Below are 16,755 nucleotides of genomic sequence, written 5' to 3'. Positions count from 1 at the left end.
GTACCTGATACTGCTCACGCTGCCCGTCTCTGATCCAAGCTTGCATCGCTCCAGTTGGCTGGCTACGATTTGGCGTTCTGCCTCCAGCTCTCGGGTCAGTCTCTCAAACTGTAATTCCTGAAATAAAACCACCAAAGAGATGAGTTATATCATCTATTTGCAAAGGGGAATTCCTATCAAAGTGACATGATGGTCAAGGGGAAAATGCAATTTATCAAGATGTCAAATAGGAGAGGCAGAGGATGCTGTTGTGAAACCCAAGAAGGGTTGGCGGTTCGGACAGAGCTGAGTTCAGATCTCAGCCCTGGCACCTGCTGGCTGTAGGGCCTTGAGGAAGTTATTTACTCTTTCTTATATCGATTTCATCACCTGTAAAATGGGCTTACAATACTTACTCCATAAAGTCGGGGTGAGGATTAAATGAGCCCGCCCATGAAAAACTATTCTTTGGCTGGTGGCCAGCACCCAATGGATATTAATACTTCCTCCATTAAAATTGTAACATTCCATGAAATGTTAAAAGAAACAGTTTTTCTATCATTTGGAGTACTGTGTTTATTCCCTATTGGGTTCTAGCTGCCTCTCTACTAACTTGATCGTAATATTACTTACATATATTGTAGACGGAAGAAAAATAATGCTTATACTTCAGTAGGCTTTAAACTCCAGGAGAAAGGCAATGATACTGATCCTATACAACCTAATTACTAAATGAATATCTTTTGAGATATTTGCTGTATCACCTTAAAAAAACAATTAAACCAATGAAGAATGCTTTGAAGAATGCCTGAAATCCACTGTTAAAGGATCAACATTAACGAAAAATGATTCAATCAGTGCATCAAGGATCTTGGCTGTTCCAATTATAGGACTTTTGTACCACATTTTCATCTTTGCATTATATTTTCCCATACACTCAAGTTTTTTTACTAAACATAATTATAGCAAAGCATATATTTTCACTAAAAATTTCAGGAAAAGTTTTTACAATGTCACATTTAATTTCTGTAAAATATAAGTTATCTGCACAGTTATGTTTTGGGTAGGGGAAAACAAAAATGCTGGAGAATACTGAAAATACAGGTTAGTTTGGAAGAATTATAACTCGCCACATCGCAGAGATGTGTCTTCCCATAAAAGTTGCATTTATTTTACTTGCTACCCTGGGACATTCTTGGGGGATACCTGTAAAAAACGGGATCTGGCGTGTCCTCCATACATATTAAAAATGCCCTTGGCCTTTTCCACAGATTTCTTTTCTGTTAACAACATTATTTGGGGGAACCAAGAGACACTTTACAAATGAGAGCTCAACTTTTCCTTTAAGGTGCTAAAACTGAGGAAGCATGTTATGGGAGCTCAAATCTTTCTTCTTACTGTTCTGAAGGATGGCAAAGATGATTCGTAAGGACAAAAAAACCAAGACCTCTACCAAAATGCATTTTTGTGTACCTAACCTCCACTGCTTCTTCCAGCAAGTTTTACTTTTTTTTTTATTTTAATTTTTTTTTTGGCAGTTCCTTTCCACAGAAATACACAGATTCCAGAAGATTTTCATTTCCAGACTTTGTATTTTATCCTGCATCTGTCTGTTATTTTGAGAGAGACAGACAGAGCGTGAGCAGGGGAGGGGCAAAGAGAGAAGGAAAGAGAGAGAATCCCAAGCAGGATCCATGCTGCCAAAGCACAGCCCGTTGTGGGGCTCAAACCCACAAAACCATGAGATCATGATCTGAGCCAAAACTGAGAGTCAGATGCTTAACCCGACTGAGCCACCCTGGTGCCTCTACGTGGAAATTCGTTATGTCAGCTGCCTTGCAAACAGAGTCACGTATTTCTAGATCTTCTCATCTCTGTGTGTAGATCTTTATTTCCATGTGGCATTATTCTCCTTCTGTCTGAAAGACTTCCTTCAGTGTTTCTTGGAATGCAGTTCTTTCAGTGGATTCTCTCAGCTTTATGTGCCTAACAAGAGTTGTTATTTTGCCCTCATTTTTGTAAGGCATTTGTCCTCTCACATTGTTTCTGACAAAAAAAAAAAAAAAAAAAACACCTCTGTTATTTGCGTATTTGGTTCTTAGTGTATCCAGTGTCTTTCTTCTCTGCCTTTTATGATTTTCTCTTTATCACCGGTTCTGAACAACGTGATCATAATGCTCCTTGATGTCGTTTCCCTCATGTTTCTTACGCTTGGGATTCATTGGGCTTCCTGGATAAATCTGTGGATTTATCATTTCCATCAAATCTGGGAAAATTTTAGTCATTAATTCCTCGATTTCTTTTCTGTTTTCCCCAGTAACACCCCTCCTTCAGTGACAATAACTAAGTATACATTAGATCATGTGGAATTGCCCCACAGCTCATGGATTCTTGTTTTATTTTTAAAATCCTTTTTTCCCCTCTGTGTTTCATTTTGAACAGTGTCCTTTGGTTGTCGAGTTAATCAATCTTTCCCTCTGCAATGTCTAATCCACCATTAATCCTGTAGAGTATATTTTTATCTCCAACATTGATGAATCAAACATCCCTAGAAGTTTCCCTCGGGTCTCTTGTAGATTTTCCATGTCTCTTTAACTTAGAAATCTAGGGAATATGCATATAAAACCTGTTTTAATGTCTTGATTAGCTAATTCTAGCACCTGTGTGAATTTGTTCTGTGTCTCTTACGAACCACCTTTTTTCACTGCCTAAAGTTCAGAGTCCTGAAAGCTGGTGTTTCATATTCTCTGTGATGTGTTGTTTCAGGTGGGAAGGTACTGCCGGGCCCTGTTAGTCTATCTCACCTGAAAGCCGCAAGGTTTTTAAGAATTAACAAGTTTCCTCTATGCTTGATTTGTAAATGCATATTTTCTGCCGTATTTTAAAACTCCCAGTCGATGAGTTACTAACCAAGCAAATACTTATGCGTTTGCACATTCTCTTCAATGTTGTTCACTATTATTAAAAATAGATGGCTACTTTGGGTTACTTGTTTGTTTTATTTACCTGATGACTTTTTAACTGAACTGACATTTTCTTTATTAAGGCAATGGTATCAATATGTTGCCTTTTTAAAAGGTCCATTCAATAAATGTTTACTTTGTCATCATGTATATGAACCAAGGAAGTAATTAAGTGAATTTTCCCCTGTGCTTTGCTAAGGAGTACATAGTAAATGTTAAGGTCCTCAAGGAGCAAGGAAGTTTCTCTTCTTCATCTACAATCCTATGTTTTATTAACGTGACAGCACAAAACATAAGAATAAAATTGGAAACAATTTTTTATCAAGTGCTCACTATTGAGTACTTTATTTCTAGGACCATGTATAAACCAGAAATTTTTTTTGTGCTGTGTTGCCAATGCATCTGGTGTCTAGAGCAGTCCGGGCACATAGAAGTCCGGGCACATAGAAGTTACTCAATAAACACCTGTTAGATATATGTATCTGCACTGAGCTAAATGCTTTACATGTATTACCTTGTGTAAACATCATCACAGAGCTATTTCCTAGATTCTGGGGGTTTTTTTCCTCTCATTTTACAAAAATGTTCATTAAGGTGAAAGGCTTATTAGCCTTGGCCAGGAAAAAAAAAATTTCTTCTTTCAAAAGGAACAAAGAGAATGAGATAAAGAATGGTGTTTAGGAGATCTGGACATAGATAAGGGGTAATTAATTGAAGAAGCTACCTAATATTGGGTAGATGACATCTTCCTCTCATTGTCAATTCTTTTGTTTTAGAGGCCATAGCAGTCCATTAACATAGTGGGCATGTGATGCCAATATAAATTATGAATTTCACTCACATTCATATTAAGACTTGTCATTTAAATAGTTTTTATTTCTCTGAACTCTAGAGACCAGGTTCTGAAATGCCCTCCAGCCTAGCGCTCATATTACAGTCATTTCCTACTTTACCCCAAACCAAAGGGCCTCAAGCTCATGGGGAAGGGGGGCTGTTCTTCTCACAGCACATCACTGGGGTTGGGAGCTCTCAGGACCTATGCAGAGTTTAGTGTAGTTTTTATGCCTGGAATTGAAAACAGACTTTAGAATTGTTAACTAGAAGAGCTGGACCTGTTCTCAAACTCAGAGACTCGTGTGGCCTTACAGCCTCCATGGTATCACCTAGGGCATTGTCACAAAAATGAGTGAGTTTCCACTCCACTGGGGATACTTGAACTGTAGTGTAGGTGCAAACATTACAGTCTCCAATTCTAACTAGATTTCATGCTTGGAGGGACAACAGGCCTCTTAGGAATGAATAACCCCCTGGGTTTCTTAAAGACTTTGAGATAGATAGAAGAGCATTCATGACAGGAATGTTGTTGACAAGGCCAGGTGGGTAGCCAAGAAATCAACTGGAAAAATAAAAGAATGTGGATATATTCAGTGAAATTTGTAATGCTGGCTGAAAGTGAATATGTGGGACTAAATTAGTTCAGTGAAGGGGAGACTGTAAGAACAGATAAGAAGAGCAAAGAAAGATCTTTGAAGGTTTGGGATTGGAGGGTAGAAGGAACAATAGAAGCCAGCAAAATAAATAGAGGAAGAATTACAGGACAAAGACCGCTAGCATGGCCTTCTTCTCGGCAGTTTCACTGCAGAAGTGATGATGTAAATCAGGCTTGAAAAAGTGATTGACACCAAAGGCAGAGGAAACAAAAGCAGAACTAGGCAAGCAGGACTACACCGAACTAAAATGCTTCCTTTCCTTTTAGCAGAGGAAATAGCCAACAGAGTGAGAAGGTAACCTATAGAATGGGAGAAAATATTTAAATGAGTTAATTTCCAAAATACAGAAGGAGCTCAACCCAGTAGGGAAAAAAAATTGGACAAAGTACTTGAATAAACATTTCTCCAAATAAGATCTACAAATGGCCAACAAGTATATAAAAAGGTGCTCAATATGACTAACCAAGAAAATACAAATCAAAACTATAATGAGATACCACCTCGTACCTGTTAGAATGACTATTATCAAAGCAAACAAAACATAACAAGTTGGACAAGGATGTAGAGAAATCGGAATGCTTAGCTGTTCTTGGTGGGGATGTAAATTGTTGCAGCCATGATGTAAAATAGTATGGAGGTTCCATAAAATATTAAAGATAGAAATATCATATGATCTAGCGATTGCACTCCTGGGTATATGGCCAAAGAACTACAGTCGAGACATCTCTGCACTCTCATGTTCACTGTAGCACTATTCACGAGAGCCAACGTGTGCAAACCACTTAAATGGACAACAGACAGCAGGATAAAGAAACTACGGTAGACACCTACAATGGAACATCATTCAGCCTTAGAAAAGAATGAATTAGCACCATCTGCAACAACATGGATGGACATAGAAGACAGGATACTAAGTGAAGTCAGTGACAGAGGACAAAAGGCACCTGACTCCACTTATATGAGATGTGTGAAACAGTCAAACTTATAGGATCAGAAAATAGGATGATGGTTGCCAGAGGCTAGGGAGTGGGGGAAATAGGGAGTTGTTCAATAGGTACAAAGTTTCAGTTATACAAGATGAACAAGTTCTAGCCATGTGCTAGAACATAGTGCCTATAGTTAACAACACAATGTTGTGCACTTAAAAATTTGTTAAGATTGTGTATCTCATATTAAGTGTTCTTATCACCAATAAATAAATACACAAATAATAAATAAATTGGGCAAAAACTTTTGGAGGTGATGGATATTTTTATTACCTTCATTGTGGTGCTGGTATTGTGGGTGTAGGCATATGTCCAAACTCACCAAATTGTGTGTATTAAATATAGCCAGTTTTTAATATCAATAATGCTTAAATAAAACTGTATTGTATTTCATGGGAATTAACATTGGGATGTGGACTAAAGAAGGCATTCTTTGATAAAAGAAGTTTGAAGAAAAAGCTAAGTAGTGTTAGAAAACCTAAATCTCCCCACTCTGTGGAAATTATCTTATTTTAGAGATAAAATTTTATAAAAGTAGCAGATATATGATACCAGAGTTCATTAAAATTTACTAAGAGCCAGATCTAAATGATATTCACTCCTAGAATAGCACATCATTAGGTCACATAACACATTAGTATTATAAGAAAAATTGTCATATAGTTTATAACTTTTTCCTAAAGAGCCTAAATTAATAATTAATTAATAATTAATTCCACTTAATTAAATACAGTTTATTAAATGTTTTTAAGAGGATAAAAGCATATAAAGCCTCTTGAAGGGGCTTAGCTAACTCAACGTGAAAAATGAAATCAGAAAACACATACTTACAGTTTTATTAATTCCTTCAATAAATAATTTACTTAACAATGTACCATAGCATAAATTGGGACTATACTAACCAGATTTAAGGAAGTGGAAAACCTTAAGGGTGCCTGGGTGGCTCAGTTGGTTAAGCATCGAACTTAGGCTCAGGCCATAATCTCACAGTTGTGGGTTTGAGCCCTGACTTGAGCTGACAGCTCAGAGCCTGGAGCCTGCTTCAGACTCTGTGTCTCCCTCTCTCTCTCTGCCCTTGCCCCACTTGTGTTTTCTCTCCCTCAAAAATAAATAAACTTTAAGGAAGTAGAAAACTTTAGACTGCATAGTGAATTCAGTAAATATAGATTTGCCATAATTTTTCTTTAAAAAAAATTTTTTAAATGATTATTTATTATTGAGAGACAGAGACACAGTGTGTGAGCAGGGGAGGGGCAGAGAGGGGGAGATACAGAATCTGAAATAGGCTCCAGGCACTGAGCTGTCAGCACAGACATGTGGGGCTCAAACTCACAAACTGTGAGATCATGACCTGAGCTGAAGTTGGTCACCCAACTAATTGAGCCACCCAGGCGCCCCTGCCATGATTTTTCTAATATGAGAAGATAGAAAAGAGATTAGACAGAAGTGGAGAATGGACAAGATGGATGAGCTTCTAGGCAGCGGAAGTCATTTTCTACAGAGTAGATCTGATTGCTAGAAGCCAATGACTTAAGATTCAAACTGACCATGCCAACCACATGAAGTGGGAAGATGGACTCAGAACATATTCTGAGACTGTCTGTGTGGACTTCACATCCTAAGGCATCAAGACTTCTTCGTCAACCTCGTCTCCTGTAAGAGTAAGGTAGAATGAGGACTGGCACCTACCAAGACACAAAATGGCAGTCCTGCACAGTCTTATGTTGCAACAGAACAGTGGTAGGCATGAAGGTGACGAGCAGAAAGGGGATGGTATTTGATAGTTTTGACCATGGTAGTGAAGGCTCCCAGGGTCTCCTAAGTGAGGCCTGTTAGGTCAACGTAGATGGGAATGGAAAACCTATTAATGGGCAACAGGTCTACTTTCCTTTGATGGCCAGCTGTTCTAATCTCCACTTCTCAAGAGTCTATAATGCTATAATTTGGGATCCAATGATAATCAGTTTATACTTTTGTTCTCATACTTTATGTACTTTATTATGATTATCTCTTCAATATTATGATTACTTCTTAAGGAAGGGACTAGGTCCTAAGTTATCATTTTATCTTGTGAGTAAAACTCTGGATATGTAACTGGAACTAGGTGCATGTGGGTGAACAAATGACACAAGATCCTGGTATCAAGTTCCCTGGAATGAAATTGCTAAATGGTTTGTTACAAAATATTTTTTTTCAAAGAAGGCATTTCCTGGTCACAAGTGAAGGTGAGAAAACTTCCATAAGGACTTAAAAAATATCAGCAGTTCTATGAAATGATTTCATCATAGTGTTATTCTCAGAATTCAGTCAGCTCATCAATTGTAATAAACTTGTGCGATCCTTAAAAGAGCTGTTAAAGGTTTATCTAGGTGATGTTTCTTTTGTCTAAATTTTCTTTGTTTTGCTTTTTTCCTTCTAATCAGTGCTTCTTTGATTTTATACATATATAAAAATATACTTATTTACATATTACATAATTATACATGCCTTATATATAATAAATATATAACACACATAAAATATAAATATATAAAATTATATATAAGAAGATAATCTAATTGTCATCTATACTTCTAACTGTATAAGGGAAAATAATTGTCATTGTTAAATCCATCTAAATATGTACAAATTGAAGCGGGTAAAATATTTGATCAAGTTTGTTTGAAAACTAACAGCAATTCTACCTTCTCATTTTCTCTTCTTCAGAGTCAAGCACTTTTAACTCCTTTACTGATTTCTATATCCAAATCTCCATTAACTTTCAAATATTATTATTCCTGAAATTTTTGGTTATAGGCATCATCAATTGATTTCCCACAGAAGACAAGGATTTAGCTCCATTTCCCCATCTGCCATCATGCATTGACCCTTTGCCCATCTTCCCCCATGTTCTCTACATATTTTAAACTTTGATGTTCAGTAGAACAATATCAAAATGCACATGCTTCATACCATGGCTTTCTTAACACCAATATCAAACATTTTGTTTTCTCTAAATGAATGGCTTGTCTTCTTTGTTACTACTGTTCACTTGTTCAGCTGTCTATGTACTTACCATGAATCCAACCAAAAACTTCCCTTGCTTGATAGCAACTTCTCTCAATAAATCCAACACAGGAAAGAACATATCAGTTCTATCCATTGAAAAAAAACTCTCTTCTGGTGTCTTCCAACCTGTTCTAATCTGGCCTCTTTACACAGTGGTCATCCTGGACGCTCCCTTCACCTTCAAGCTGGGGATCTCCTCTGGCCTTCTCTTATGTGGGTTCCCTCTTTCTAGACCTGCTATTTCGTTTTCCTACTTTGTTTCCTTTTCTGGTAGAAAATGTCTCTCCAGAGAGAAAGAGAGAGTGGGAGGTAGTTTTTTGAGATCTTGCATATCTGATATGTTTTTATTCTACTCTCAAACTTAGTTCTAAAACTAGTTACAGAAGTAGAGAATTCTAGGTCGGAAATAATTTTCCCTTAGAATTTTCAGCTAGCACTTCATTATCTCTTGCCTTCCAGTGTGGCTGTTGAAAAGTGTGAAACATTATAAATTTTTATTATTTTTTGCGTGAAATCTGCTTTTACTTCTTCCCAGAAAACTTGTATCTTTTCTTGGTCCCTAGTGTTCTAAAATTCTGTTGTGATGTGTCTATTTTCAGGACCTTTAGTCCTGAAATGTGAGACATTTTCAGGACCTTTAGTGGGACCTTTCAATCCAGAAACTTACATTGCTCAGTTCTAGGCAATTGTGTAACTCTATTAAAAATTTCTTCATGCTTTTCTCCCTTGAAAAAAATTTTCTTGGGGTGCCTGGGTGGCTCAGTCAGGTAAACATCCGACTTCAGCTCAGGTCATGAGCTCATGTCTCGTGAGTTCAAGCCCCGCGTCGGGCTCTGTACTGACAGTTTGGAGCCTAGAGCCTGTTTTGGTTTGTGTCTCCCTTCCTCTGCCCCTCCCCCGTTTGCACTCTGACTCTGTCAAAAATTAAAAAACATTAAAAAAAATAGAAAAAATTTTCTTGTTGCTGTTTTTGTGTTTTTAACTCTTCAGATGTTATATACATCAGTTGACTAAGTTTCTTATTTAAATCTATTTCTTTTCTAGTTTCCCATCTATGTTTTGCTTTTACTTTCTGGGAAGTTTCCTCAATTTAATCATCATCAGTGTCAATATATTATTATACTTTAAATTTCTAAGACCTCATTTTTGTTCTCTGAATCTTTCTTTTAATTATCATCCAACGTTTTATTTCATGTGAAATCTTTTTTTCCTCTCTCCATGATGTTAATATTATGTCTTCTTCTCTTTGCATACTTCCTATTTTATAATGATTTTCCATTTGTTTTAGAGTCTTTCTTTCATGTTCTAGGCTTCTGAACACATCAAATTCCCTGGCAGGCTTCTTCTATTTGAGAGGGCATTCGGAGAGCTGATCGGACCCTTGGTGAAACGAGCTGGTTATCTGTGCTCTTCCAGGAGAATCAGTGGGTGTGTCCATGCAGAACTCCCAAAGACGGCTCTCTCAAGCTCCATCTTTGAGGATACACATGTGGCTGCCCTGTTCTGAAAACTGTCTAGGGGTAGAGGCTGGCGGCAGGGTGAGGGGGGGTTGCTCAAAATTTAGTAAGTAAAATTCCACTTACTCCCACTGTCAACTTTCAATACCGACTTTATCACTCACTCTTCCTCATGCCCCTGAGTTAAGAGACTCTAATTTCATCCCCCCCAGATGTTACACCTCTAGTGTTTGCCAATGTGGGAGAGGAACAGTCATCTGGTATACGGTAGGGTCAGGGACTTGGGGGTCAATTGATATTTAAACAGATTTGCTAACAATCTCCTGTTCGTAGAACTATACTTCATACCCCATGTCCCCACTCTTACAAACCTTTCCAAGACTTTCCTTATAAATTAGCCTATGTTTTTACTTCTTCTGTTTAGAACTCATTTTCTTAGATATGATAAGTTATTTACCACTTTGTCTATGAACCATGTTTAATCAGTTCTAAGACTTCACTTTAATGCTTCTGGGTTTATTCGTTCTTGAATTGGGATGACTTATATTTGAAAGTGTATTCTAGTTTGATCAGAAGCACTGTGGCCTTCTTCATGGCATGTGAAATATTTTTGAGTTGATGGCCACTCAAACTCGGTGAGATGTTTATGGGGTTATCCCTTTAAAAAAGTCCACTTTGGCAAGGGAGCAGATATTAACGCAAGAGTTCCATTTACCTTCTTTACTTGGAGGTCAGTTCCTTTTCTAAAAGAAATCAGAAACTTCAGAGCCAAGGAGTACAAACCACAGTATGAGTGAACCTCAAGTGTCCTTGGCCTTTGTACCTACCATCTGAGGGGCGCTCTCAGCAAGATTATTGTAAGTTACACTGGTCGGTCCTCCTACTCCTGACCCAAGCCTAACCATATCCCACACCAGGTTCTAAGGCCTCATTCTCAGAAGCATCAATGCTAATGCAACCTTGCTAGTTCTATATAAAATGACAGAATGGAAGATCACTGCATCTCTCTTCAGGCCCTAGGATGCAGTGATTTCCAGGACCATATTCTAGCTCGTGTCCTTTTTCCACTGTGCAGATGAGGTTTTGCTTCCCAGTGCCCCCCATCCCTGTGTCCATCAAGGATTTATACCATCAGATAATCTTAGGTGACCTTTTCCCCCCACATCACTTTTAATTCCTGTTTCACATGAATGAGTTGATTTCATAGCCACAAACTCCTGGCAATGTCAATTTCATCCCACTGAGACATGTTCTGAAGCCAAATCAAAGGGATGGTGGCACACATGACAGGGTAATGATAGGAAGCCTACAGCAAAGTGTCCAACAAATCTGGAAAGAACAAAGCCATGATGTCAGGATGGAATGGAACAAATCAATGTCAACCGTAACGCTGTGTAGACCTCACTGATGAGTCAAAAACTATGGCAAAGAGCTGTCCATGGAAGTTTACAAAACTGACAGATTAATGTTTTAAACAACCACAGTGTCATTCTGGGTCACCTAGCAAGACAGCAGATGACAGGAATCAGCACCCTGAAGCAAAATCATAGGCATCTTTCCAGAACGGCTTCAATAAAATAAAAACATGAAGAAATGCCTCTTTCTGACCAACTCCTTCAAGCTGTAGAATTCTATCTGCTTTGTTCTGACATTTTACCAAATGCTTTGTTATCCGAATAAAGCATGTTTACCACAGTTTACTTAAGTCACCTAAATGACAAGACTCCATGAAATAAAGAAGGCCATAGTTCTTGGTAGTTTAAAATGATGTAAAAATCCACTAAGTTTCATTCAAAAAATTAGTGATGGTATTATATTGGTGACTCTTAACTATATCATGATAATTTCTAGAACTTTTTTCCATATTATTTATCTAAGAGAGAGCACGTGAGCAGGCGAGACAGAGAGAGAAATCTCAAGCAGCCTCCATGCTCAGCATAAAGCCTGATGCAGGGCTTGAACCCATGACCCTGGGATCATGACCTGAGCCAAAATCAAGAGCTGGACGCTCAATCAACTGAGCCACCCTGGTGCCCCTCTTTTTTTTTTCATTTTTATTTATAGAACTTTGAAAATACCTAATACATAACCCAGAACTACAGAATAAAAATTTAAAGGTAATGGGGCCCTACCATGTACCTTTTGAAAAGCTTCTACTAGTGATTTTTATGCCCATATCTGTTTAGGAATGACTACTCTATTTATTATAGTAGCACGTAATAATGGCAATCAAGATTGTAAGTATTTGCTTACCATGTATCATACTCTGTTAAGTGCTTACATGCATTAATTATTCATTCCTCACACTGATCCAATAAGGCATTTTATTGTCTGAGACATTTCAAACTTAAAAATGTCAGGAGCTTCCCCAAAGATCAGGCAGGAGTAGAACTCAAAGGCCAGCTCTAACTGTTCAGAACTCCACTGCCTCAAAAATCTAGGATTATTTGTTCCCATCATTTTAATGGAGGCTATAGAATCAGGAACAATCCAGCCAAAATAACAATACAAACTTCCTTATTGAAGTTTGTACCATTTCATACTCTCTTCTTAGTTTTCCTTGCCTTTCTAGAAATAAAATACTGGGATGAGTATGTCCAACCACTGGAAGAATTATACTTATTGTTGTGTTCAAGTTCACAGTACAACTGAAATATTTCCTTCTAATAATGATCCTTAACTTGTAAGAGTGCCACTTTGAAACTCATATACACCCTGTGAGGGCAAGGACGACGATAAGAAGTTATGCTCCAACAGCTTTGTCTATGTTTACACCACAGTGGAGAGAGCAGCCTTCCAATATTTAAAGAATAAAAGAGGAAGTACCAAAACACTAGGCTCTGACAAGATCAATGACTTGCATCTCCTCCAACGGATTTTGCATGTGCTGACTCTACGACCATTGCTCCAAATATCCAGTTCCTCTTCCCCACCGTTCCTCTGTTCCTTGTTTAGGAAATACGCTTTTGCCTTTCAGTTTTATGGTGTTGAATCCCAACATTGATTCATTTAATTATCATCTGTCTGTATGAGTACATTCCTGGCCTCACCTTCACCCCCTACACATGACAAGAAATGACCACCACTCTCATAGTACAACAATGTTTTATTGAATTAACTTAATTACATACTTGTCTTCTGTCTTAGCACATACATGTCTTGGTGGCAGGGGTCATGCCTTTACATTATCATCTTCTTCTCACCTAATATATAGCACTCTCAATAAATGATGAATGGATGGATGGATGGATGGGTGGATGGGTGGATGGGTGGATGGGTGGGTGGATGGATGACTTAATGTCTGACCTCAAAAAATAATGTTTGGGTCAATATGAGAAAGTGTGCAACAGCGTGCATGCCTAAAGCAAACTGATTAAGGGATCTGAAGGAATATAAAAGAAGGAATATAAAAATAAAATATAAAAGATACTTTTGTGGCATTTCCAATGCAAAATTTCTATGATATTTTTCCATGAATTGTGCTTGCTCTTCCCCCCATACTGTATGTCTTTTGTATAACTAACTTGAATAACAGAATAAGAATTATAGTAATAATTCTATTTAGAATAGCAATGTTTGAGTGACAAAGGCCAATATTTATCCTTTCTCACTCAATGCATGGTTGAAATTTGAATAGCTAAATATTCGTACCAATGGAATAATTATATATGCTCTCATTACCATATGCCACCAGTATTGTAACCTATTGTTAGCATTTTACTTTGTTGGCTTCTCCTTTCTTCCTGAAACAAATTCTTCTTATGGTTTTCAATACACCCCTCCCTGCCTTCCTTCCCACCTCTCTGGCTGTTCTTCTTCTCTGTGGATGTCTCCTACTCTCTCAAGCTACTCTTCTCACTGGGATTCTTTTAAATTTCTATTTTCTTAGATTTTTGTCCAAATAATTTCACCAATCCTCACAGCTTCAATAACCAATAATGGTGGGTACACAACTATCCACGGCACCCACTCTAGAAAATCCACAGGTTCATGTCCAAAACTGACATCACAGACAACCTACAAACCTGTTCTCATTCTGTTGGTTTCCTATCTTAGTCCATGGTACCATCATTTACCCAAGTTACCTAGTCCCCAAATTTGTTTATGATTCTGGACTTTATTCTCCCCAGATATGCACAATAGATCATTAAATACCACTGTGATACTGTGATTTATAATAAGAACTATGTTTGTTCTTCAGTCCCATTTCTGTCACATAGCTCCTAAAACCCTTGAAATTACCTAGGTGCTAAGAATGACAAAGGTGTCTTTTGTTATGTTAATGAAATTCTGGACCACACCAAAAGATGGGGAGTTGATGGCCAGGAGAACCAACAATGTAATTTGAGTGTTGGGCTTTCAGTCCCATACCCCAGGGTGTCCAGAAAGGGGAGAGGGACTAAAGATTGAGTTTAGTCATCAATGGTTGATGATTTAATCATTTGTGCCTACATATTGGAGCCTCCATAAAAAACCCGAAATCATGAGGTTCAAAGAGCTTCCAGGTTGGTGAACACATGAAGATTTGGGGAGAGGGGTGCACTCAAAGAGAACATGGAAGCGCTGAGCTCCTCCCCCATACCATGCCCTATGCATCACTTCCAGCTGGCTGCTCATGAGGTATATCCTTTTACAATAAACCAATAATCTAGTAAGTAAAATGCTTCTCTGGGTTCTAAGAGCAGCTCTAGAAAATTAATGGAACCCAATCTACAGCTGATTGGTTGGCTGGAAGGACACGTGACAACCTGGATTTGCCACTGGCATGTGAAGTGTATGTGTGGCCGGGGGAGGGGCTGTAGGACTGAATCTTAACTTGTGGGATCTGATGCTATCTCCAGGTAGAGAGTGTCAGAATTATAGGACACCCGGGTGGTATTAGGTAATTGCTTGGTGTGGGGGGAAAACCCACATTGGATATGAGAACAGACTTGTAGCTCCCAATTTTACCTCTCCAATCTGTCCACTATCTCCACTGCCACCACTCCAATTCTACCCCACACTGGGTGTCAGTGGACAGTCGTGTACACACACCTGCAAAACTAAACTCATCTTTAGAGTGTCTGCCCCTGTTCATACCTGCCTTCAGTCTGCTCTCCAGAATATAGTAAAAAATTATCCTTAAAATATTAATGAATGTGATTCTGTTATTCATCTACGTAGAACCTTTCAGTGACTCCTTACTTACTAAAAATGAAAATTAATAATTCTTAACATTTAACCCTTCAATAGCTCAATACTCTGTAACATTAAGAGAAATATTTATTATCACACGCATCACGATATCTCTACTAAGTCTTGATATCAACTTGAGGAACTGAATATGTTGAGAATCTGACTGGCGGTCTCTATTCATACTTTTTTTGTTTACACAGAACATAGGCTTTTGCAAGTTAATATAGTATTATTAATTTGAAATTACAGACATAACCTAAAATAATTAAAACTTAATCCTCTCACATTTTCTTCCACACTTTACTATAGTTTAATTATAATTAAATACTCTGTATACTAATTACATACAAATTAGCATACTAGTTACTAGTCACTAGTAAACTAGTTACTCCCAAGTTCAAAAGATATTATCCCTTTGCTGGGCCACCAAGAAAAGAAAGAATATAATACTTTACAGAGTAAGAAAGAACACTTTTCTGATTCTGAGAAAAGCTTCAGGAGATACTTGCTTTATAAATGTTTTCATTTATTTTTGAGGGAGAGAGCACGCAAGCAGGGGTGGGGCAGAAAGAGAGGGAGACAGAGGATCCAAAGCGGGCTCTGTGCTGACAGCAGAGAGCCAGATGCAGGGCTCGTACTCACAAACTGTGAGATCATGACCTGAGCCAAAGTCAGACGCTTAACCTACTGAGCCACCCAGGTGCCCCAGGAAATATTTGCTTTCTATTGACCTAGCCTCCAAAGTTCTCTTGACAAACTGTAAAATCTACATTAAAAAAGACCCCTCAATTATAAAATCAGCATCTTCATATACTTTCATGCTATAACACTTGTATGGCAAAATAATCAATTTTCCCATGATTTACCATCTTCCTAACATAAAAATCCCTAATGAATTTTACTGGTAGTTCTTTGAGCTGAGTGCCTATCAGTTTTTCAGGATGAGATGACTTAAGTATCTTCACTGGCTCCAAAGTTCCAAGGAGTTCTGTCATTAGATCCCTAGAAATCAAAGTTTATCTCCAGTAGTATGGCGGACATTGCTGCTTAGTATCTCTTCAGTGCTATGATATCAGATTTCTCTGGTACACAGATAAAATGCAAAAGGAATACTGTCTTCTCACTAAAAGCAACCATAGGTGGGGATTAAGCCATCAACACTTTCTTGACTGCCAGCATACCACAAGAACCCATTATTTTGGAGTTCCTATTTTTATAATGCTAAATTCCCAGGCAGAAAAATACTGATACCTTTCTAATCCAGCTCTCTAATACCAACCACATAGTAGGTGCCAAATACACATTAATTGAATGAACGAATAAAGTAGCAGTAGGACAACAAATATTTAGGGGCAAAGCTTTCTATAAGCTGTTGGATGACAAAGACATGGGTACAAAATTAGCTCAGGTATGGATTCTATGATGGTTAATTTTATGTAACTTGACTCAGCTAAGGAATGCCCAAATCACTGAGAAACATTCTTTCTTACGTTGTCTATGACGGTGTTTCTGGAATTTGAATCTTAGTAGACTAAGAAGATCACTCTTACCAATTCTGGTGGGCATCAATCATCCAATCAGTTGAGAGGCTCAACAGAACAAAAGGTAGAAGAAAAGCAAGTCTGGTCTCTCCATGGGAGCTAGGACACCCATCTTC

General features: G+C 38.0%; 1 protein-coding gene across 2 annotated transcripts in view; it reads right to left on the bottom strand.

The window, feature by feature from the left end:
- Positions 1 to 16,755, bottom strand: part of CTNND2 (catenin delta 2) — a 938,925-nt gene that overhangs the window by 587,428 nt on the left and 334,742 nt on the right. For both annotated transcript variants that reach the window (XM_045038764.1, XM_045038766.1), the window contains exon 3: positions 5 to 117. In XM_045038764.1, the coding sequence (XP_044894699.1) occupies positions 5 to 117 (113 nt within the window). The remainder of the gene's footprint in view (positions 1 to 4; positions 118 to 16,755) is intronic.

Source organism: Felis catus, chromosome A1 (assembly GCF_018350175.1).
Source record: "Felis catus isolate Fca126 chromosome A1, F.catus_Fca126_mat1.0, whole genome shotgun sequence".
NCBI classification, from domain to species: Eukaryota; Metazoa; Chordata; class Mammalia; order Carnivora; family Felidae; genus Felis; species Felis catus.
This window is presented reverse-complemented; position numbering and strand designations above follow the sequence as displayed.